At 46.5% G+C, this 21,926-nt stretch overlaps 2 protein-coding genes across 9 annotated transcripts in view; both read right to left on the minus strand.

Moving 5' to 3' along the window:
- DDRGK1 (DDRGK domain containing 1) overlaps positions 1-21,926 on the minus strand; it is a 224,203-nt gene that overhangs the window by 196,633 nt on the left and 5,644 nt on the right. The gene's annotated exons all lie outside the window — the stretch shown is intronic.
- SLC4A11 (solute carrier family 4 member 11) overlaps positions 1-21,926 on the minus strand; it is a 136,549-nt gene that overhangs the window by 61,463 nt on the left and 53,160 nt on the right. For all 8 annotated transcript variants that reach the window (XM_068189040.1, XM_068189043.1, XM_068189041.1 and 5 more), the window contains exons 2-3: positions 16,709-16,759; positions 5,834-5,977 (exon numbers count right to left, since the gene is read on the minus strand). In XM_068189040.1, coding sequence (XP_068045141.1) covers positions 5,834-5,977; positions 16,709-16,759 — 195 coding nt within the window. The remainder of the gene's footprint in view (positions 1-5,833; positions 5,978-16,708; positions 16,760-21,926) is intronic.

Genomic DNA, 21,926 nt, shown 5'->3' on the forward strand with positions numbered 1-21,926 from the left:
TTAGAGAAAAAGAGCTTTTTGGCTGTGCACATTTCTTTAGATCTACGAACACTCCCTGGTGTATCTTCACAGTAAATATATATAAGCACAGTAAAATAAATCAGAGCAGAATACTGTATTAGCATTTCCGTGTTTTTCCCTGAAAAATATCAAGGACCTGGTGTGAGTGAAAGCATTTAAGGTTTTGAGGGCTTATTACTTAAAAAAAAAGAAGTCTGTTTTATCTTTGTTTTTTTATCAGGGTTCTGCCCAAATCTGAGACTCAGCCACTTGTGTCAAACCACACCGTGAGCAGAAAAAAAACTGTTCTGCTTTTCAAATCTGCCTTAAAAATATTTAAATAAAACCCCATCACCACATGGCATGACAGGAGCCTGTCAGGAGCAGTGGTGACACCTCTAACACACCATTGGCAGTGAGGGATTGCACAAACAGGATCTCAGAGGGATTCTTTGCTTTGCTGTCCTGAGCCTGGACTAATCACCATCAGATTTGAGTAATTTTGGTTAAATATTGTTAGATAAAGAACTGTGCCTTCATTATCCTGCATTCCCACAACAGGTGATGGGCTGAGCTGAGGCAAAGAGCCTGAAGTCAGCTGGGTTCATCTCACAAATCCCCAGGCCAAAGGCAGGTGGGAATAAGGGTTCTGGGACAGCAAAACCAGCAGGGCAGGTGAAGAACCATCCCTCATAGTCCTGGGTGGGGAACTGGGAAGAGAGGGGACAGTACAGAGACTGATTAGGGGCAAGGTGTCACACCCATGTGCTATAAAAGCTGAATAATTCTTGAAGAAACCCACCTGTGGTAGGTTCTGTCAATCAATTTGGGGCAGGGGGGAAAATGTGCATTTATTTTCCTGCGCTCTTAATCCCACGGGGGGGAATTTAGCTGCTCCCAAGCACCAAGGTGAAGCACGGAGAAGGGAGGCCGCTGCCTCCGTGCAGAACCACTCGTGCTCCCCCCACACCTCCCTCGGCTTCCTAAGCAGCGCTTTGAAAACACCCTCGTCAGGAAATTCGGAGGGAGGCCGTCCCCTCCCCGGCACACAATCGGTGTATCCACTTTCCATTAGAGGGTAGGAAGCCTCGGGAGCCCAACATCCCACTCTGACATCAAACTGCTAAAACAGGAGTTATCAGATGGAACGCGTGGGTCAGCATTGTGCCTCGAGACATAAAAAGGACCTTGGTATTAATGTGAGGAAATGTGACTATTGTGTGCAGAGTGATACCCATTCAAGCCCAGACCACTTGTCTCTGGACGCTACTCTCCCTGGAATATCCTTGGCGCCAGCATCCAGCTTTTCTCCTCATCCCCTTGAAGAAAAAAGTCATCTGGGCAGGGGCTGGGCCAGGACTTGGATGCCGTGTTTTGTGGCGGCGGGCGTGCACGTGTGTGCCTCTGGAGCGGGATACAGGAAACTGTTGAATCTCTGTATCTAGGAATGATCAATTGTGCGCAGGGTGGAACGGCCTTTAATTTCTCCTGAAGCGTAATTCGTGTTCCGCTGCTTCCCCCCCACACCCCGGCAGAGCCACATCCTGCTTTCCAATTGGCTTCTCGCTGCCGGCAGGAGTTTGCCTTGCTTTCCCCAAAACTGCTCTAAAATCACCAGTCTGAGCATCAGCTGCAAGTAGGAGAAGTTAGGCAGCTACAGCTCCACAAATCCTGGATAAATTATGCCTAAAATTAAGGAAATACTGTGCAAAACTTCTTGCAATGTGGGTAAGGAGAAGTTGAATTGTTTCAGAGCCTCAAACTACAAAAACAACATTCAGAACCTCAAACTACAAAAACAACATCCGAAGAACTGTTTTAAAAGCCCAAACTACAAGAACAAGATCCAAGTGATTGTTTAAAACATAAAACTGAAAGAAAACCAAGATCCAAATGATGAAAGTGTGTGCCTGGCTGATTTAAGGGAGCTGCCAAGGAGATAAGAACGCTGTGACTGATGGCAAAGATGTGTCTCCACACGTTCCCAAGACTCACTTGCATGACCTGTCCATTAAATTTAAGGCCCAGCCTAAACCAAATTGCTGTATTTGTTTGCAGGGATTTCATTCCAGGTGTGCTGCAGATAAAGCTTTCCTGGACAAAAGCCTGGAGTGCCAGGACAATGGGGAAGTGGCTTCCCACTGCCAGAGAGAACATTTAGATTGGACTTGGAAAAGAAATTATTTTAAAATAAGGGTGGTGAGGCCCAGTTGCCCAGAGAAGCTGTGGCTACCCCTGGATCCCTGGAAGTGTTCAAGGCCAGGTTGGATGGGGCTTGGAGCAAACTGGTCTAGTGGAAAACATTCCTGCTGACTGCAGGGGGGTTGGACTAGATGACCTTTAAAGGTCACTTCCCACCCAAACAATTCTGTGATTTTACTTGCAAACATTTATTGTGACTTCAGAAAAAGCCTCAGCCTAAAAACCACCCTGATCTTCCCCCAAAAATGCAGATCCCAGGTCCAAAAGCCTCCAGCTTCAAATAAACACCCATCTTCCTGTTAGAGCTACAAACATTTGCTGAAAACAAATGTTACCACCAAAATCCAAGTTGAAAGGACGAAAAGCAGAAGAGAATTAAAAAAACCCCTTTCATCAGTTAACATAAGGATGCACTGAAACACCCAGGAGAAATGACCCAAATGTCACCACTGAGCAGCATTTTAGTGCTCAGGCATCTGCACTGCTTTGGGCTCAGTACTCCCTGCAAAGGCAGCTAGAATTAATTAAAAATAAGACAGGCCATAGCTTGAACCCCAGATTTCTTCAAGCCATCCTGCTTTACACACACCTGTGCACAAAGCCCAATATTTTATGTCAATGGTCAATTGTTGGAGTTTGATGGGTCGTGCTGTGTTTTGCTGGCTCAAAGCTTAATCTCACACAGTGATCTTTTTAAAACAGAATTACAGTGGAGAGCATCCAATTATGCTCATGGAGAGCTGCACACACATCACACAGAGAGGAACAGCTCAACAGGATGATGCAGAGCTGTCACTGCCTCTGTAATTCCACCTTCACTGCCTGCCAGTACCTGCATCCCAGGGTTCCAACTCATCCCCTCCCTAAATGGGAATTTTACATCTTTCAGCTCTATATTAAGGTGGGCAGCAACCTCACAGCAGCTGACCCAAAAAAGTCTCCAGCAGGAGAGAATTTGGGCACCACATTCAGCCAAGAGACCACATTTTGATTCAAACATTTCACCCAGCTTGGAGAACACAGGAAAATTAGATGAGGATGCAAAGATTGCATTCCCATGCTTGGTTTTCCTCTGTGTTTTCAGAGCAGCAGAGAATTTTTAGGGTCCTGGTGCACCAGCTCCCCAGGGGTAGGAAATGAGGTCTTGGGGTTTCTGGCATTGCCTGGAGAAACCCTACTTTTATTTCCCCCTCCTTTCCAGCTTGTCTCGCTCTGGACAGCCGATGCAAAGGTTCAGCTCCAGCTTTGTTCTAGGAAATCAAAACCTGAGTATAAAAACAAACCTCCCAAAGCTCCCAAAGAGTGGCAGCGATGGAAGGGAATTTCTGTGCAGGGAACAATTCACTCCCACACACACCTTGGCTCTGGCATAATTAAACCTCACTTTGGGAATTGGATGTTTTTTTCAGAAGTTCAGGGTATTTTTCCTGGAAGAGCTTAAGAGGCTCATCTCAGACACCCTCAGCCACCCAAAAAGTCACCCTCCAGGAGAATCAGCTGTGTCCTGTGCAGCCACAGACTGATTTGATGTGTATAAAGTCCAGCCTGGAAGAAACTCCAGTAAAACCATCTCTGTAAAGGAACTGATAGCTCAGATGACTCCAACACCTAGACTCTTACGAATTCTTTGCTTAACAGTGAAAAAGTTGGATTTTGGCTACCTGGATCACTTTGATGTTGTAATGGGGGGAAAAAAAAAAATCTCTTTTTTCACATATGCCCTCATTGAAAGTTTGGCTTTTTGTTCTGCTTTAAAAATCTCTAGCCTTCCACTTGAAACAGGACCCCAGCACACCAGAAATCCATTTTTCCTTAAACATTCTAATAATCTCAGCTAAAAATAAAAAAAGGGAATACAACTAATAGCACCAGTACAAACAGCAATGCTTCAGGGAAATAAGGAAGCCTTTTTTTGTCCTGTTTTGGATGGAAGAGAAAACAAAAAAAGCCCAGGAGGACACACAAGGAAAGTGAGCTTCTTCAGATGCAGAAGAATCCACAGCACTTGCATTCCTCATCCCCAAACAATGCACCCCACGGCATTAAGTCCTGACTTGTCATAGCAGAGCACAGCTCCCTTAAATCTTTCAATTAAGATGGCATTTGTAAAATTGCAGGCTTGGAAATTGCTGGATATTATTCCTAAGTTCAAGTCATCGCTCAAGAGTCAAAAAGCAGACTCCAAGACAGTCAAACAGGGGTCCAGGCCGTGCCTAATCTGCATCACCATTCCCAGGAACTGCTCGCTGCAGATCAACTGGGATTTGCATGTAACCCAAAAATAACTTTTAACAAACTTGAAGGGCTCTCTGACATTGTGACATCAAGAATAATCCAGAGCCTGTGCATTTAACCTCTAAAATAGCCCACAGAGGCAGGCTCCAGTTGCTGGGACAAATCCAGGCTGCTCTGTGTCCAAGAGCTGCGTTTTCCCAGGCACATCCCACAAAACCCAACTTTCACAAAATGGGTGGGAAAGGACCTTAAAGATAATCCAGTCCACCCCCCTTCCATGGACAGGCACACCTTCCACCAGACCAGGTTGCTCCAAGCCCCGTCCAACCTGGCCTTGGACACTTGCAGGGAATAAAGAGGGTTAAGTTTTGTCTAGCTTCAGAACTACTTATCTTACTAAAACTGAAAACATTTTCTAGGAAAATATAATGGTTGCTACATCTAAGCGAGATTGCCACAGCCACCAACTGTGGCAAGCACATTTCTCTCTCTCTCTCAGGATTTTTCATAAAGGTGCACAGAGAGAAATGAAAGAGAAAACAATTTCTATTTCTGCTCCTTGTTTTTCTCATGTGGAATGTGCTTGGAGAATTGTTTACCTGGAGTGAACGCTTGGTTGGATCACGGTGGATTGTTTGGGCCTGATGGCCAATCCAATCCACCTGTGTCTGGACTTGAGCGAGAGAGGGTCACAAGTTGTGAGTTAGTTAGATATGATAGTTAGAGAAAGTAGCATGTAGTTTTTAGTATCCTCTTTTATACAGTACGTTAATGTAGTATAGCATAATTATAATAAAGAAATCATTCTGCCTTCTGAACTGGAGTTAGACATCATCATTCCTTCCCACTGGGTTTGCTGGCATCTACAACAGCCAACCACAAAAAAACCCCACCTGTTTAGCTGCATGACTTTATTTCTGTCTTCTCCTCTGTTCCTCAGACCTGGCTTGGCACTATGTGGGATCTCAGTTTAGATCTGTATTCCCTACCTCTTCCAGTTTAACTTTTCAAAGGATTCATTAAGCATCACCACTGGTTTTTATGGGAAATTAAGCAAAAAATGGGGATTTTGTTCAATTTTGTGCAGAAGAAAAAAAGTTCAAAATCGCATATGAAATGAAACAAAATGACACAAGATTTTGGTGAAGGGCTTGGCTATTTTTCTTCCTCACCATTTCTGACAGGCAGTACTGAGGATACTAAAACACTGTGCCTGAAGCAAAGGTTCAAGGATGGGTTGGACAAGGCCCGGAGCAACCTGGCCTAGTGGAAAGTGTCCCTACCCTAAAAGAAATTACATTTAAGGTCCCTCCCAACCCAACCCACTGTGATCCCACAAAATTCCACCACCAGGAACAACTCCCCCCCCCATCCCTGTTTTTTGGGGGCCACTCACCGGTGGCGCTGGGAGGGCCCTCGAGGTTGACGTTGACGAAGAAGCGGATGCTGTCCCCGGACACAATGGTGGAGTTGACGCCGTCGAAGAGCTCCTCGCTCGTCCCTTCCTCCTTCGCATCGTCCGTGTCGCACTTGAGGTACCCTGACAACGAGATGGGGGTGTCATGAGAGGGCTGCAAGCTCTCCTTGCCCGCCGCCGGCAGGGAGGCAGTGTCCGTGGATCCCGAGTCCGAGTCCATGGCTGGCGAGGCCTCTGCCGCCGCCAGAGCCTCGTGAGGGGCCGCTCTGAGGCCCCGTGAGGCCCGGGGCGTTCAAGGAACGGCCCCCAGCGTGTTTTGGGGTGGCCTCAAGGGCTCTTCCCTCATGCCAGTGGTGTGGGCAGCAAGGCCCAGCCCCCAAAACCTTGCTCCCCTTCAGGTAAAAACCACCGCAGGATGAAAAGGCTGCATAAGAACGCCACCAAAAAAGCAAGAGTTGCGCCCCAGCCCACCCCGAACCCAACACCTCCGCCGAGCCAAGGCCAAGGCCGCGCCGCTGCTTTTGCGACGCGGCAATTTGAAACTGCAGGTGGAAAAATTACCAAAAAAAAAAAAAAAAAGAAGAAGTTTCCAAGGAGACACCTGATATGGACAGAGAGACCCACAGTTCCCCACGGGGCAGAGGAGCAGGTCGCTGGGGGTGGCAGCACTGAGAATGCGAGACAAGTTTCTTAATTACACCAGACAACTCCTTAGCCTTTTGCAAGGCTTTAATTAGAGTTTAACCCAGCCTCATCCAACAGCAAAGTGGTCCCTGCAACATCTCATTATGGAGCAGCTGGAGGACTCTTGTAGCACACTCATGTATCATGTTTAATTAGGAGAATTAGGGACATTATAGAATGTCGATTTTTACATTACCAGGATTATTCAGTAGCTTCTCCTCATCTTCTAACAAGTCTTTTATGCCTAATTTGAAGTAGGAGGGAGATATTTCATTAGCTGGCTCTAGGCACTACAGTGAAATGAAAAGGGGGAGTTTCAAGGCAGAGGCTTGAATTGAAACTAAAATATTGATGGCTTTTTTTAAAGCCTCATATAAGCAAATGTGGAGGCAGCAGCTGAAAGCAGCACATGCTGCCTCTAAGGGATCGAGCCAACAGTTCTCCACCACAAAACACAAACCCAGAGGAGTGAGGCCACAAACAGGAACTCGGTGACACAGGACAGGGGCTGCAGCATTTCCTGCCACGAGCTGATGGAGCTCAGCATCCCCCCAGAGGGCTCAGAGGGCGCAAAGGAGCTGCAGGAGCTTCAAGCCTCCAGATGACTCCTAAACTGCTTATCAAAGGAGTGGGAAACCTGATAAAGCCCCTCAGATTAACCCCCCGCCTGATCTCTGCCTCCTTCACCTTACAGCTTGACAGGAATAAATGTGAATAAGCCTTGCCAGAAGGGCTCTGAAGGCTTCAAAAAGCATCCAGGGTGCTGCTGTCCCCATCCAGCAGAGCACACCGAGGGTATCACCCTCTGCTGCTGGCAGAGCTCAGGGTGTTTGCATCCCTGCACGATGGAAACTTGTCCAGAAAGAAAAAAGTGAGGTGAGGAAAGTACAGGAAACACCTGAACGCTGAGGGCACCGCCAGCTATGGAATCTCTGCTGGCAGATGTGGCAGGGATGTCCCGGAGGGATGGGCAACAGCCAGACAAGGTGCCTGCTGCCATCAGAAGTACTACAAAGTCCCTCACAAGTATCTCAATCCCAAAGTAAGTCCCAAAGTTGGGGTTTGGTTCCTCCAAAATGCATTTGGACACCATAATCTCTCCTCAAAGCTGAGCACCCACAGTGCTGACACTCCCCTCAGTGCCAGGAGAGTTTGAACAGCCCTGCAAAGAAAAAAAATCACCCTGGGGAAGGCTTTTTCCTCTTCAACCTCATCCAGAATTGCAGCCTCAGGGAAGTTTTGAGCTTCATCTCCAACCTTCCCACTCACTGGGTCAGATGGGAGACACATAAGGGTGGTTTGAGCACTCAGCTCTGAGAATATGACTGAGCTTTTTCTCCCCGTCCTAATGGAATTAGATGGGTAAATAGGGAAAAGCCAAGCAGGAACAATGATTTATTCCCCTCCCCAGTCCCTGAAACTGGTTTCATAAGAGGGTGGCAGTGGTGGCCTCTGAAAACAGACAGGGCTGGAGACAGGAGAGAAGCAGCCCAGGAGCTGGAAGAAGGGCAAGGGTGGAGTAGGATCAGAGGGTTGGGCAGAGGTCAGCGAGGACTCTGGCAAGGGAAGCATCCTCTGTTCCTCCCTCTTTAGGGGAGGAAAGAGCAGAACAAAAGGCAGCCGAGCCTCGTGTCCCTTGGGCAAGGCACGGACAAAACACTCGGCTTGCAAATAATCCCCAACCTGGGCTGGACAGGAACCGCATCCCAGACAGGTGTCTGCTTTGTCACTGAACCACCTCCAGGACTCTGACCACTCCTGTTTGGAACCCTTCAGCCTATTTCAGCTGCCAGGAGTTTGAAACCATGAGCAATCCATGCCTGTCAAATGCAGGGTGACCTCGAGGTGACACAGGCTCTGTGGTGGCAGATGTACCTTCCCTCTGAGCTCCAGCCCTGCCTCCAGCCCTGGCAGCTGCTTCCCTCCCCATTCCCTGATGTTCAGCGAGTGCCACCCCCGCTGCTTGAAGGGCAGCAGATGCCACAAGCGACAGCAGAAGCTGTTCAGCTCCTCTGGAAGTTTGATGGTGTTTTGCAGAAGTTCAGAGCAGGATCTGATATGGCTGTTGCAGAATTTGTGCAGATACCAATCAAGTTTCCATATGGAAGCCAGTAACACTTCACAGGCTTTGTCAGAAGCAGTTGTTTCAGAGATAGAGGGCAGTTTTTGGCACTTTTTACTAGCATCAGATTTCCTGGGGGAGAGTTTAAGATCTCCAAACTGGTGTTCCCCCATCTTTATCACTGCAAGTTGGCACCTTCAGATGAGCGCAGTGTTTGCTGAAGTGCCACGAGCCATGTGACAGGGCCAGTCAGAGCTCTGAGCACAGAAAGGGCCAATCCAGCCCAAAATATGGTCTAAGAGAGGAGAGGAGAAAGAGGAGAGAGAGGAGAGTGAGGAGAGAGAGGTTTGGCTGAGGAGGAGCTGGAATGCAGTTAAAGCTGGCTCAGATCAGTGCAGCCCTCCTGCACCATGAAGGACACACTGCAGTCAGGATAATCCCCCTAAGTCCACCCTGCAGGACTCATCTCATGGCAAAGAAATGGAAAAATATGGGAAGTGCACGAGACCAAGGAGAGCAAGCAGCATCCTTCATTGGTGAAGGAACAAAACCTCCTCCTCAGCCTCTGCAGCCAGAAGCAGCAGATGCTTTCACCTTAAATCCTCCTTTACCTTAAGGGCTTCCCTCAGCTCACACTACACAACATGAAAATAAAACCAGAAAAACTAGAAAAAAAGCTCTTTTTTTTTATGTAGGTGTTGGGAAGAAAAAAAAAAAAAAAAAGAAGAATTAGGATTTCTCTGGCGATTCCCCTCCAAAGCATCAGCCCTTCCTCTGTAGCTCATCCCAGACCTGTTGTGCTCTAATATCCCAATATTCACACAAGATCAGGCTGGATGGGGCTTGGAGCAACCTGATCTAATGGAAGCTGTTCCTGCCCATGGCAAGAGGGTGGAACTGGATGATCTTTCAGGTCCTTTCCAACCCTAATCATTCCAGGATTCTATGAGTCCATCCCCAGCCTTCTCTCTTTCCTCACATTCTCAGCTCCACTTCATCTCCCAGCTCCTGCTGCTCTCAGCCCTCTCACAGCTCTGACAAGGTGCCTGCCCTGCAGCTATTTTGCTTTGGAGCTGAGTTTTAGTGCCCAGGGCTCTGTAGAGAGCAGCAGTGACTGCAGCTGCTGCCATCAGAGGTGGCATTGAGTGTCCCACTGCTGCTCTGGTGGCACCTGGCAGCTGCACCTGGGGTAATAAAATCAGCAGAGTTGAAGTGAGCAGGAAGCTCAGCCTCAGCCACGTCAGATATATTCCCTGGAAAAGCTGAAGTGGGAGCAGCACTCCCAGCCCAAGGGCTGAAGGCTTCTCCAGGAAAAGCCAAAAAAACCTTAATCAAGCTCAACTTCCTGGGAGAAAAGCAGCTTATTACTAAAAACGTCCTCTCACACCCCAGGTGATGGGAATTATTCCAGCCACAAACCCTCCACAAGCTCTCGAGGTGCCTCGGGTGACAAAGCCAATTGTGGAGCTTTAACCAACATCTGCAGGCACAAGCCACTAAATCAGAGCAGTTTTCTGGAAGCAACTGATTTTTACCCTCAATTTCCAAGGCAGTCTCTTCTCCAAGCCTGGAAAACTGTTCTCATCTACAGCAGTACCTATTCCCTCTGTCACATCCAAGCCCAGGCTTCCAGAATAATGGAATTGCATCTCCTCCTCTTCACCCAAACTCTCCTCAGAAAGCCAGGAACCTCAAACTACATTCAAAGAGGCTTTTTGAGCGATGATTGGCAATCCAACACTATCAGCTTGTCACGTTAAAAGCCACTTCGGATTTCTCAAGTGAGTTTTTAGGCACAGAAGGGAGCAAATTGTTTTGGAATAGTCCAAGAACCATTTTTGCATCCATTTTCTCAGAGGAATTACAGGTCAAGTACAGAAGGTCAAAGGAATCAATGATAATAATGTATATTCAATAGCTTTTAAAGGTAAAGGAGCATCAAATGGGACATAGGCATTACCCTAAAATCCAGCCTGCTTCTTTTGAGCAACCCAGTGCCTGGCTATAATAGAGTATTAAGGAACTCAAGAGAGATTTAAGCCTAAAACCTGGTGGCAATACTGGCATTAGGTTAAAAAAAAAAAAGTCATGTTCACCTAATTTTTCTCCTCGTGGATTTTTACCTTGCTCTAGCCAAGAACAGACACTAATTTTCAAGAAAGGCATGAAGTTTTAATTAACCTGAGCTCTCAGCTCTCAGAGGGTTTGCTTTGCTCCCTGCAGGCTCCGATTCACTGCACCACTTGGAAAACACCCAAATCCCCAACTTTAGGTGCAAAAGGAACTCAATTATTAATGGAGCATCCACCTCCAAACTGACCTTTACACTCTGCACAGAAAACACGGATTCCTGCTGCCTCCATAGGTTAGGTAACCTCCAGTCAGTTAACTCAGGCAGGGAGACAGCAACTGGAGGATTCAGGAGAGACCTGGAAGAACTTTGTGCAAGTGTTATCAGTTCTCCCATCTCCAGAGCATTCCAGAAAAAAAGAGTTTAAACAGCACCTTACTCCCACATGAACCAAAGCAAGTTTGTGGGCACATCTCACCGGCTGATTCCAGCATAATCACCTACTTACCAAAATAATTTTTTTTTTTCAGATAAAATGAGAGCAATTACACTGATGTAACCACATATTTTAGGTAAACACACACCTAAATTTTACATATCCCTGCTGAGGTTAAACTGCAAAGTCTGGGGTTTGTTTTGCATGACAAGAGCCATGAAAAACATCTTCCTTCCTAACAAATTATTGCATTTCAGAGACAAGAACAACTGCAGTCAGCCAGCTGCACCCAAAGCTGTCTCCCACCCTACTAAAACTGTGAGCCACAATGATTAAATAAAGCTGGAGGCCTGCTAGGATTTTAAGCTTTTTCTCTGGTTCACAGCTGAGAGAGTCCCTGGCAAGGCTCACAGGAGATTTAGCCCTGGCAGCCACAGGGACACTGTGCCAGCCCAGGAGCCAGCTGGGGGTGTCCCCAGACCTCATGGTTGGACTGCTGAGGGTTTGCTGCTGAAAATTAATCAGCCGGGAGGACCCAGAGCTTATATTGAATACCTTGGTTAGAAAAAGTCCTTTATTAAGATTCACAGAGAAGTTCTGGTTGCCTCATCCCTGGAAGTGTCCAATGCCAGGCTGGACAGAGCTTGAAGCACCCTGGTCAAGTGGAAGGTGTCCCTGCCCATGGCAGGAGTGGAAGAGATGGTCTATAGGGTCCCAACTCAAATAAAACACTCTAGGTTTAAGCCAAATAATTTGGGTTGGCACAGGCAGATCTTCTGATCATGTAAATAAGGATTTAGAGAAGTGTTCCCCAATGCCAGACCTTCCACAGGTACCTTAAGAGCCAGGAAAGTGTTGGGTGATGCTTCTTGGCTCTCCAGCACTCCCTAGAAAATATGGATTATCTGGAGCAATGACCACCTGATAAGATGATGTCAATCCATTACTTAAGCTCAAGAGCACAGATTAAACCACAACCTCCTCTTGGAAAAGCAAAAAAAAAAAAAATCCAAATCAGAGGTAGAAAGGTGAGTCACCAAGAGCAGAGCTCTCCCAGACCCTGCACCACTGGCTGACCATAACCTCAGCTGCATCCTCCCAACCCTACTCCAGCCTTTTGTCATGAAGAGCCAGATGAAAACGTCAAGCTTCCCCTGCCACTTCAGTGATAATTCACAACAGAACTCCAAGAGCTGATCTGCTGCAAAAAAAAAAACAACAAAAAAACAACACCCCTCCAAAACAAAACAAAACAAAAAACAAAACAAACAACACCCAGGCACTTTTGAATTAATTCCAGTATTGTATTTTCCAGCCAGAATTTCTAGGAAATGTTGTGAATAATCCAAGTAATTCAGTGGAGTGTTGTTGGGGTATTTTGTTTTGTTTTTACAGAACACAGCAGCATGTGGAGTTTCAGTTTTGCAGCAGAACCCTCAGAAATCAGGGGTGTTCCTGCTCCTGTTACTATTTTATTACAGGCCTCCTGATAATTCCAGAAATAAAAATGTGCAAGAGACCTGTGAGCCATCTCCTCGTGCTCTCCCACAGGTAGCAGCAGTTCATCTCCTGCTGGCAAACTGGGCATCTCATGGGAAAAAAAAAAAACATTATGAAATTACTTGTTTCACAAAAACATTTAAATTAATCTCCTACTTAAGCAAACAATTCCAAGATAGATAAAGTCAAATATGTAAAAGAAATAAAAAAAAAAGAAAAAAGAAAGAAACCCCTCCCCCAGAACACATACCAAGCTGAACTGCAAACTGAAAAACAAAAACAAGCAGATAAAATATATCCAAACATCCCAGGCCAGACTGGGGCCTTGGGGCCCTTCAACACAACTGTGATTTATTGTGCCAGCAAAACCAATTAATAAGTCAGAGGAGACCAAGCAGTGAGGGATTTGCTCTGGAAGACCAGAAAAAAAAAATAAATTTATGCTGCAGGATCTGTTGAGCCAGCTTTAAAACAATGCAACAATTCAGATATCCCCATCACTGCACTGGGATTCCTTCCCTAGGATTTTGCAAGAGGAACCAGAAAACTTCTGGGTTTGTGTCTTATCAGGGAAAGTTCTTGGCTCAGTTAAAAACCTCACCACAATTTGGGCAGAATTTAATCACTTGCAGGTAATTCCAGTGCCTTTAGAGCTCATCCATCTCCACAAGGAGGGTGCAGGATGCTCACAAGAGACAATGGGGGACTTGATGAGTTAATTTTGAGCCCTGATTGCTGAGATGCATTTTATCAAGACTCCAATTATCCCCAGGTTTGGATTGGGGCTAAAATCATCTCATTACTCACTTACATTCACCAGAAAGAAAACTCATTTGTCAAAACAACCTTACAGAAGATTTAAGTGACGTTAACATACAAGGAGGAGGACACCAATTACCACCAGGCCCTGCCAGGTTTGTTTGTGCAAGAGGCTTCTTCCAGAGACTCAAAAAAATGAGTAAAAACATGGATTTTCATCAGCAAGATGGCAGAAGACAACTGTTAAAACTGACAGTGCACATGGGTTGAAAACAGACCATGGCCATCAGATGCCATCAAATCTGCTGCCACCACCCTCAATCAGAAACGTCCAACTGGGCAAGCATGACTTTATTTCCTTTTTTTTTTCTCTTAATATTGCCTGTACAGAACAAACTCCTCACCAGATTTTTTTTTTCCAGCTACACTGTAAGTATTTACCTTATGCAAGGCACTAAAAGCCCCAAAATTGGCTTCCAAGTTCTTCCAGAAAAAAGGGAGAACTTGAACTCAAAGCTGATCTCCTTGATGAACTTTCCAGATTTTTAGCTAGTTAGGTTGGGAGAGGGTTGGGACCATAACAACCTCTGAACTTCCCAAATAAGTCACTAGAAAATCCTTCCAGGGCTTTCCCCAGCTCCTCAGTAATTAACAGAGCTACAAATTACTAGACACTTGAAGTTTTTATGGATGTAAACATGCAGGAGGTTCTTCCAAAGCTCTGCTTTGGTGCTGCAGCCAAGATCACGCTCGCTACAGTCCTTTCAACTGAAAATGAGGTTTCAACTTTTAAATTTTAACATTGTTGAGAACACAAGAAGGGTAAAGAAAAGTTAGCTGGCAAAAGACAGACCCAGGCTCCGAAGAGAGCCTCAGATATGCTCAGAAACAAAAACATCCTAATTACTAAGAATACAGAAAACCATATGTATATGCAAGATCCCAGGAGGAGATAAGGGAAAAAAGCTCCACTCTACACAGAACAAGAATATCAAAAGATGTTGCCCTGCTGAGAAAAGGGAGGAAAGTGTCCAAAAAATAGAATGAAAGAGATTTCTTTTTTTCTTTGCCCTCTCCCATCACAGCATTAGGGGACTGGGGATTTGTATTGTTTCATAGGTGGGGCAAGAGCATCTCTTGCCTGGCAGATCCCCACAAGCGGCGCCACGAAGCAGCTCGGTGATTTCGTAGCTCCGTTTCAAAACAAGCTGTTTTGAAACCCTGAGAAAAGGTAATATCTTTATCTGTGGTTTCCTCCAGCCACGATGACGTTTTGGGGTGAAGGCTTTGAGAATCTGAGAGCACAAAACTCCCGCAGAGAGATCACCAAAGCAGCGCAGCAGGGTGGGAACACTCACACCCGGCACACTCCGGGATGTGCTGTCCATACGCGCCAAGGCCTCGGCTCAGTCAAGCAGCAGAAGGTGACTCATCACCCCACAGCAGCTGAACTCTCCCAAAAGGTCAGTTTGTAATGAGGAGTAAGAGTGACAGCAGCTCTGAGAGTGAAACAGCCAAGAAATCCACTGTATTTCCAATCACAGCTAACACGACGCTCAGCACTGCGTGCGGGGCGAGGAGGAACTCGTGAGCAACGTCCCCTCCCTTCCCCAAACCACAGAGGCACAAGAGGAAAGCACCACAGAGCTTCTCGAAGCCCTCAGAGGCAGCTCCAAGGTGCTGTCTCCTTAAGGCAAAGGAGGAAGATGAGTAATAACACAAATATAGGGCAGAAATGCCCACTGCCACGGCACCAAGTCGACAAAAGAAGAAGCCTCTCTCAGAGATTCACACCAAGGATGCCACAACTACAAAAAAAAAAAACATTCAGAGATCTGCTTTTGGGTTTTTTTTGTTGTTGTTGTTTGTGGGGACAGTTTGAAGAAGGCAAGACTGAGTCCTGGAAGGGGACATGTAGAATCACCTAAGATGCCAGGACAGACAGCTGGGCTTGTGTTCCTGTGGCAGCAGGGTTTGGGAAGAAGTAGGGGCCTGTCCTGCCTCCAAAACCAGCAGCGTTTCTCCCCAAGCCCTTACACTGCTCTCAGGCAGATGCTGGGGGCTCAGTCACCTCCCCAGGTCCCAACCTGGGTCACCCTCTCACATTCCCAGTCCTCAGGAAAGCACCAGCCACTTCCCAAGAGCCCACCAGCAGGGTGGGAAGGAGCAGGGCTACCCCAGCCTCATGCCCCGTATGCCCTCAGAAAACCTCCCCGAGGTCAGGCATTATTTTCTGCCCTTCTGCAACTCAACCCAGCCTCCAGAGAACACCTCTGGCTAGAGATGAGAGGACTGGCTTCCAGTTTTGTCCTTTGACTGGCCAAAATGTGTTCTCTGTATGAGAAGGGGAGAGCCAGTGCCAAAGGAAGTGCTGTCACCAGTGGTGCTGGATCAGCTGACATCTGGCAGACATTCAACTTCCCCTTCCAGATGTCAACCTAAGGCTTGGCCCCCTGGAACAAGAAAGATGAGCCTTGTGACAGCTACAGGCATCTAAAAGCCTGAATAACCAGAGAATTTTAGTCTTTTCCTCTCACCATTTGGAAGCCCTGAATAATTCCAGCACTTCCAAGGGCAGGAAGCCCCAAGCCCTCAAGGACTACTTCCTGAAGAGGCTGGAACTGTCCAGAAGATCTCTCCCTTACACACTAAATACATGCTGTTTTGGGGGAAAAGACAGGGCAGGGGATTGAAACAAGATTATCTTTAAGGTCTTTTCCAACCAAAATTATGCCATGATTCTTTCTCCGAATCAGCAGAGAAGATGGGACTTCACTGCACTTCAACCGTTCCTTTATCAGTACAGTATCTCCAAGATCTCAGTCATCTTTGAGGCAGATGATCCAAGTTGAGGCAGATGATCCAAGTTTTCAAATGCCACCATTTAATCTTGCTTCAAAGAAAGAAAAAAAAATCTCTGCAGTAAAAGATGTCTCTGCCAAAGCCCTCCAACTTTTGCTTGATGCTCTTTGGCAGGATGTCTCCAAAGGGATCCAACACCCACGCATGATCCCCACTCCAGAAAAAGACAAGCAAATACACCTGCCAGACTGTAGGACAGGAAAACATCACAAAAGAACTTGAAAAACAAGGAGCCACCCAGAACAGTCACTGATGACAATGTGGAGTTGATTATTTACTGCCTATCTCAAACATCTACAGGATTTAAAAACACGGAGCCTGCTCCCAGTACAAGATTACACAACCACCACACCAGACTGTTTTCACCTCACACTTCAGCTAAATGGATTCTGTATCACCCATGCCAGGTTTGCAGCTACCCCTGCAGTGCAGCTCTCCCTCCAATAAGGTGTGTATGCAAAAAAGTCAAATAATACTTGCCACTCTCTTCAAAGAAGTATCCATTTCTTGACATCGCTGCTGGTGGAGACTCTGGAGAAGACAGAAAAAAAATGAAACATGAGAATCATCAAGATGCTGAATGTCTTCACTTTACAGCACAAAGCCAGTCCCAAAACACTGTAGGCATCCTATTTTCCTGAATCTGGTAAATGTAACTTTTTGCTTATTGATGTTATAGTATTTACCAGAACTTTCCTTTATAGCCACAGGCAGTACTTGAAAAAAGGTCTCAGACATCCTGGGCTGGGACCACAAAAGAGCAAGGCTAAAGATCAGGACGAGTCTGATCATTTCAGGGATTTACCAAACCTGAAAAAGTATGTCAGCAAAAATACAAACTAAACATCTGAAAGGTTTTTATAAAATTACGAGCCATAATGAAGCCCAGGTTGTACCTTGTGCTCAGATAAAAAGAACCAGTTTAATTTAGAAAAAACAACTCAATTTCGATGAAAATGGGAATTCACTTCCCATCCTGCTGCTCCTAATCATTAGGATATCCCCCAAACAGTGCTTGGCACTTGAAGATAAGCCCCAGAACCCTCCAGCCTTCCTTGGCCCACTTCCTGAGCTGGGGTCCTGCAGCCAACACCATCTGCACCAACAGGGTCTGGTGAGGAAGCCACAAATGGGAAATGATGCTGAGCAAGAGCAAGTCCACAAACCCAGCAGCAGCAGGGATGTATCCCCAGCATTCACCAGGGAACAGGGGTGTTGTTACTGAGTCAGTATTCACTGCTGGCAAAGCGGCTACTGAACATTTCTTGGCGTGATAACAGAGCACAGGAGCACCTGCTCTCAGGTGTGATCAAAGCCTGGTGCCCAAACCCAGCCCGGCTGAAGGCTGACAAAATGTGACAGCTCAGCCTGCATGGGCACAGGCAGCAGCTCCCCTGGACAGGTGCATGGCCCATTTTACATGAATGACAGAGCTCTTGATTTCAAGCCCTGAGCAAGAGTCACCCAAGCAGCTCCTTGGAAAAATGGGGCTTGATGCTGCTTCTTCACACACTTCTTCTCAGCCAAAATGCAATCAGAAAGAGGAATAGGTTTGCTCTGTCTCTCCCCACCTCATTAGGCTAATCAAACATTACCTACGCAAGCCTGGGATGAATTTGGGCCAACAAGGAAAGAGGTTTCGCCTGCCTTATTGTTCTACAGATTAGGCTTCCTGCTTTTCCTTTGAGGTATGACACTGTTTCCCAAAGACCCTTTCTCTGCCCCATAACTTCTGGCTCCCGGGTGGCAGGCCCTTTATTCCCTTGTACAGTGTGCCACGTTTTCAGGCCTCACAATTCCTGCTGGTCCCCCGGGAGCCCTTGTGCACATGACGGATGCAAAGTCACTTGCCACCTCCCAGCCCTGTCACTTGTCACCACTCAGACCTTCCAGTTCCGACAGGTTCCTGAAGGGATACCCTGATGGCCATGGGAAAAAAAAAAAAAAAAAAGAGCCAGCACATAAACCAGAGGGCAATTCCAGTGTCTGGTCCAAGGGAGAAACACAATGTTCCAAAGTTCATCCCAGAACAATGGGCTGGAGGAACAAACGGCACCGAACTGTGGCCAAGGGGCACCCATTACACGAGTCAATTGTTTCCCTCCACCTGGAAGGGAAGGAGAAGATCCATCCAGACTGATTAGCATGTTAATGATCAAAGGAAAGTTTTTAAAGAGGCTCTTATTGTGCAATGATTGCATTTACGTATTTCAGGGAAACAAACAAAATACGCCTCGGCGGGCAGATTACCCAAGGAACCCACATTCCCAGAAGGATGGTTTATCCATTTCTCACTCCTGTTATGGCTTCTGAGGGAGCCTGAAGCAACATGTTCATCCTTCACTGGGCAAAATGAGACCCTCTGCTTTTCCTTCAACTGAACACAGCTATTTCTGCGGGTTGATGCTGTCTAATGATCAGGAATTGGTTGGTTTCTTCCTCAGAAATTCCTTCCAGCTGCAGCATCGTCCGGGTTGGCATCACACCTTTACTGGAGACTGGTTTGGTCCCTGCTTGGACCAGGCATGAAAAGGGCAAGGCTGGGGTGTTACAGCAGGCAGTGCCATTTCATTAGGTGCCACTGTGTCCTCTGAGTCACTAATGAGCCACAGTCCCCCCGGCAACATGCTCGGGTAATTATGGTGGAGGTGCTGGTTTTTTCAGATGAGTCATAAAAGAGAGGTCTTAACCTTGTAATTAAAGATGCAATGGCACGTTTGGGGGAGAGGAAAAAAAAAAAGAAAAAAAGTCAGGCGTTCACCCTACTATGTCCTGGCAAAAACCCAGCCCTGGTAATTTGTCTTCTCCCAACATAATGCTGTCCCACAGCACCAACCCAATGCAGACTTCCAAACAGCCTTGTTGGCGCCTTTGGAAAAGCTGTTACATCCCCCACGGAAGGGGCACATTAACATCAGGAACCTGTGTGTGCTGTGCCCAGGAGGTAAAAGGTGATGGGTGTTTATACAAGCACAGACACAGGCAGGGAGCCATGGGAGCAGCTGAAAGGTTAGGGATTAGCACAAGTGGAGGTGGGAAAGGTAAATTGGGGGCTACAGCATCTGCACCTCTGATGCACTACAGAATTCAACATTCACCTGACTTTTTCATACAAAAGTTTGGGTTGGAAGGGATTTCTAAATGTCTACTCCACCTTCCCTGCCATGGGAAGGGATATCTGTAACTAGATCAGGCTGTTCAGCACACCATCCAGCCTGATCTTGAACATTTCCTGGGATGGGAAATTTCCACCAAATCTCTGGGCATCATGGTCCAGTATTTCACCACCATCATTGCAAAGAAATTATTCCTTATGTCTCATCTAAACCTCTTTTCGTTTTAAACCATCACCTCTTGTTTTATCCCAAGAAGCTTTTCGAAAAAGTCTATCCCCACCTTTAAGCACCTAAAGGCCCCCTTTAAGCACTAAAATATCACAATAAGTTCACTCTAGAACCTTCTGTCCCAGCTTTGGATAAATTAGGAAGAAACGTCTTGAAACTAAAGTGTCTTCTAACAGAGGACATCTGTTCTCCAGCTTGAACAAGCCCAAGTTTTGAACCGAGCAGAACAAACCAGACAGATCTCGGGGAGAGCCCAATTAATCTCCTTCCTCCTTACACCCCAGTCTCTTTCTCCCCGTATTCCCCAGTCAGCAGCAAGCATTCCTTATGCTGAGGGATGCTACCTAAGGACAAGGCCAGCTGGCTGGTGCTGAAGTGCAGGCTCAGGAGCAGCCAGCACGACAAACACATCAGCAGCTCCACCTGCTCCCCTCTGCCGGCACTGATGGGATTTCACATCCAAGGTCTCGGCTCCTTGGCTGGGTTTTGCTGCGCTGGGTTCGGGCTGTGCAGAGCTGACAGCAAGGCTGAGCCCACCCTGCTCCAGCAGCCACTGCCTGACGTACACACCAACCTTGCATTTCCTCTCCTCACCTCACCTCCACTCCTGAAATTAAAAAGAGTTCAACCAAGGGCCAGTTATGGAACACCGCAGTGATCGATGCAACTGCTGGGCTTAGGGAAGCCTGGGCAGGAGTACAAGTCTCCAGATTCATTAGGTATCAACATGGTAATGCTCCAGTGTCCGCCTGAAATTACAGAAGTGTTTCCATGAAGGATAAATCTTCCTCCAGCCTGCAAAGTGCAGGGGCTCAGGGGTTCCCCCTCTCCACACCCTCAGATCCACCAATCCCATGCTGCCACTTCTCTCACTCAGGTTTTCTTTCTAAGGCTCCAACAATTAAAGAAAAAAATCCAAGCAAAGACATTTCAGCAAGACAAACACTTCTAGAGAAAAAGCTGGAAAGCACTACCCCAAGGAGCAAAGATGCACAGCACAACAACTCATTCCTGTGCCTCTGGTATCTCCCAGAGAGGTCCTGCCTCTCTTCAGACTCTTCTCACCCATCACCTCCAAGGACAACCAGACTTTCCAACTGCTCTCCCTATCCAAAGGCAGAACAAGGCGCGACCTTCCACTGGCTGCCCAAAAGCACATGTTGCAGCTTTCTTTTGACAATTTAAATTGTGCTCTTCTTTTCTAAACATTAATTTACTTCAGAAAATAACTTCCTACTGCCACCCCAACCTTATTCCCCGCAGAGATGCCTGTTAGATGAGACTAAATTGGAGAGGCACACAGTGTTACCACTTCTTTCCTTTCTCAAAATGAAAATTTCTGAGCTTTCCGAGTGCTGAATTCAGAGGTGATGAGCTGAAGTACTGCAAAAGAGAAAACAAAGCTGCTTTTTCTAGACTCAAGAATACAGCTGAAGATTTCCTGGCTAAGCCACTACCTTTGAGCTGAGACAACAGCAGTGACCCCAAGAGCCAGCAGGGCAGAGGAATATCAGAGAATCACAGAATGGTTGGAGCTGGGAGCTAAAAGACCATACAACATTCTGCCATGGGCAGGGACACCTTCCACCAGACCTGGGTATGACATTTTTAAGTGGTAGAAGAATCAGGGTTGCTGTTGTTTAAGGTGCTTGGCTTTAGGACTGGGATAGAACAGCTGATCTGCCACGGGAAGCACCAGATAAGAAGTGGGTATATTTCCTGATTTCTTACATTCTTATCATTTTTACATTTAACAACAAACCCCTGCCATGCCATCCTCCATTATTAAATTCCTGTGCGCACTGCGTCTCCCACTAATAACCCATTTTGACTCTCGTTTTAAAGTTAGCAATAAGTTCCCTTGAGCCCTGCAATACTGGAGGATTATGAATAAAAACACATTCTTGGGATACTTGGGTAACTCAATTGCAATGTTCTGGTGCTGGCATCTTCCAAACAAACATCCCTCTGCAGCACAAGCCTTATACTGAAGTGAAGCACAGCTCTGCAAAAGCTTTCTACAAGTACTGCCACAGCCTTTGGCACTTATGGCTTTTTTTGGCTTAAACCTCTAAAAAATTAGTGCCTTGATAGTTAATTGGAGTTCATTTTGAGACAACACCAGTTTGAAAGAGGTACTGGGGAAGAACCTTTTTATTTACAAGCCCTTTTATATTGGCAGCTCTTGGGTTGCCTCTGAACATGGGCAGCTCATACATCCGGAAAATTTAATTAGCCCAAAAGTTCTGATCAGAAAACATAATTCATCTTCATTATCCTTTGCTCAGGGTGTGCTCCAATACCCCAGTTTCACAGAATGGTTTGGGCCAAAAGGGTCCTTAAAGACCATCCAG

The sequence above is a fragment of the Anomalospiza imberbis genome, chromosome 4, assembly GCF_031753505.1.
Source record: "Anomalospiza imberbis isolate Cuckoo-Finch-1a 21T00152 chromosome 4, ASM3175350v1, whole genome shotgun sequence".
In the NCBI taxonomy this organism is placed as follows: Eukaryota; Metazoa; Chordata; class Aves; order Passeriformes; family Viduidae; genus Anomalospiza; species Anomalospiza imberbis.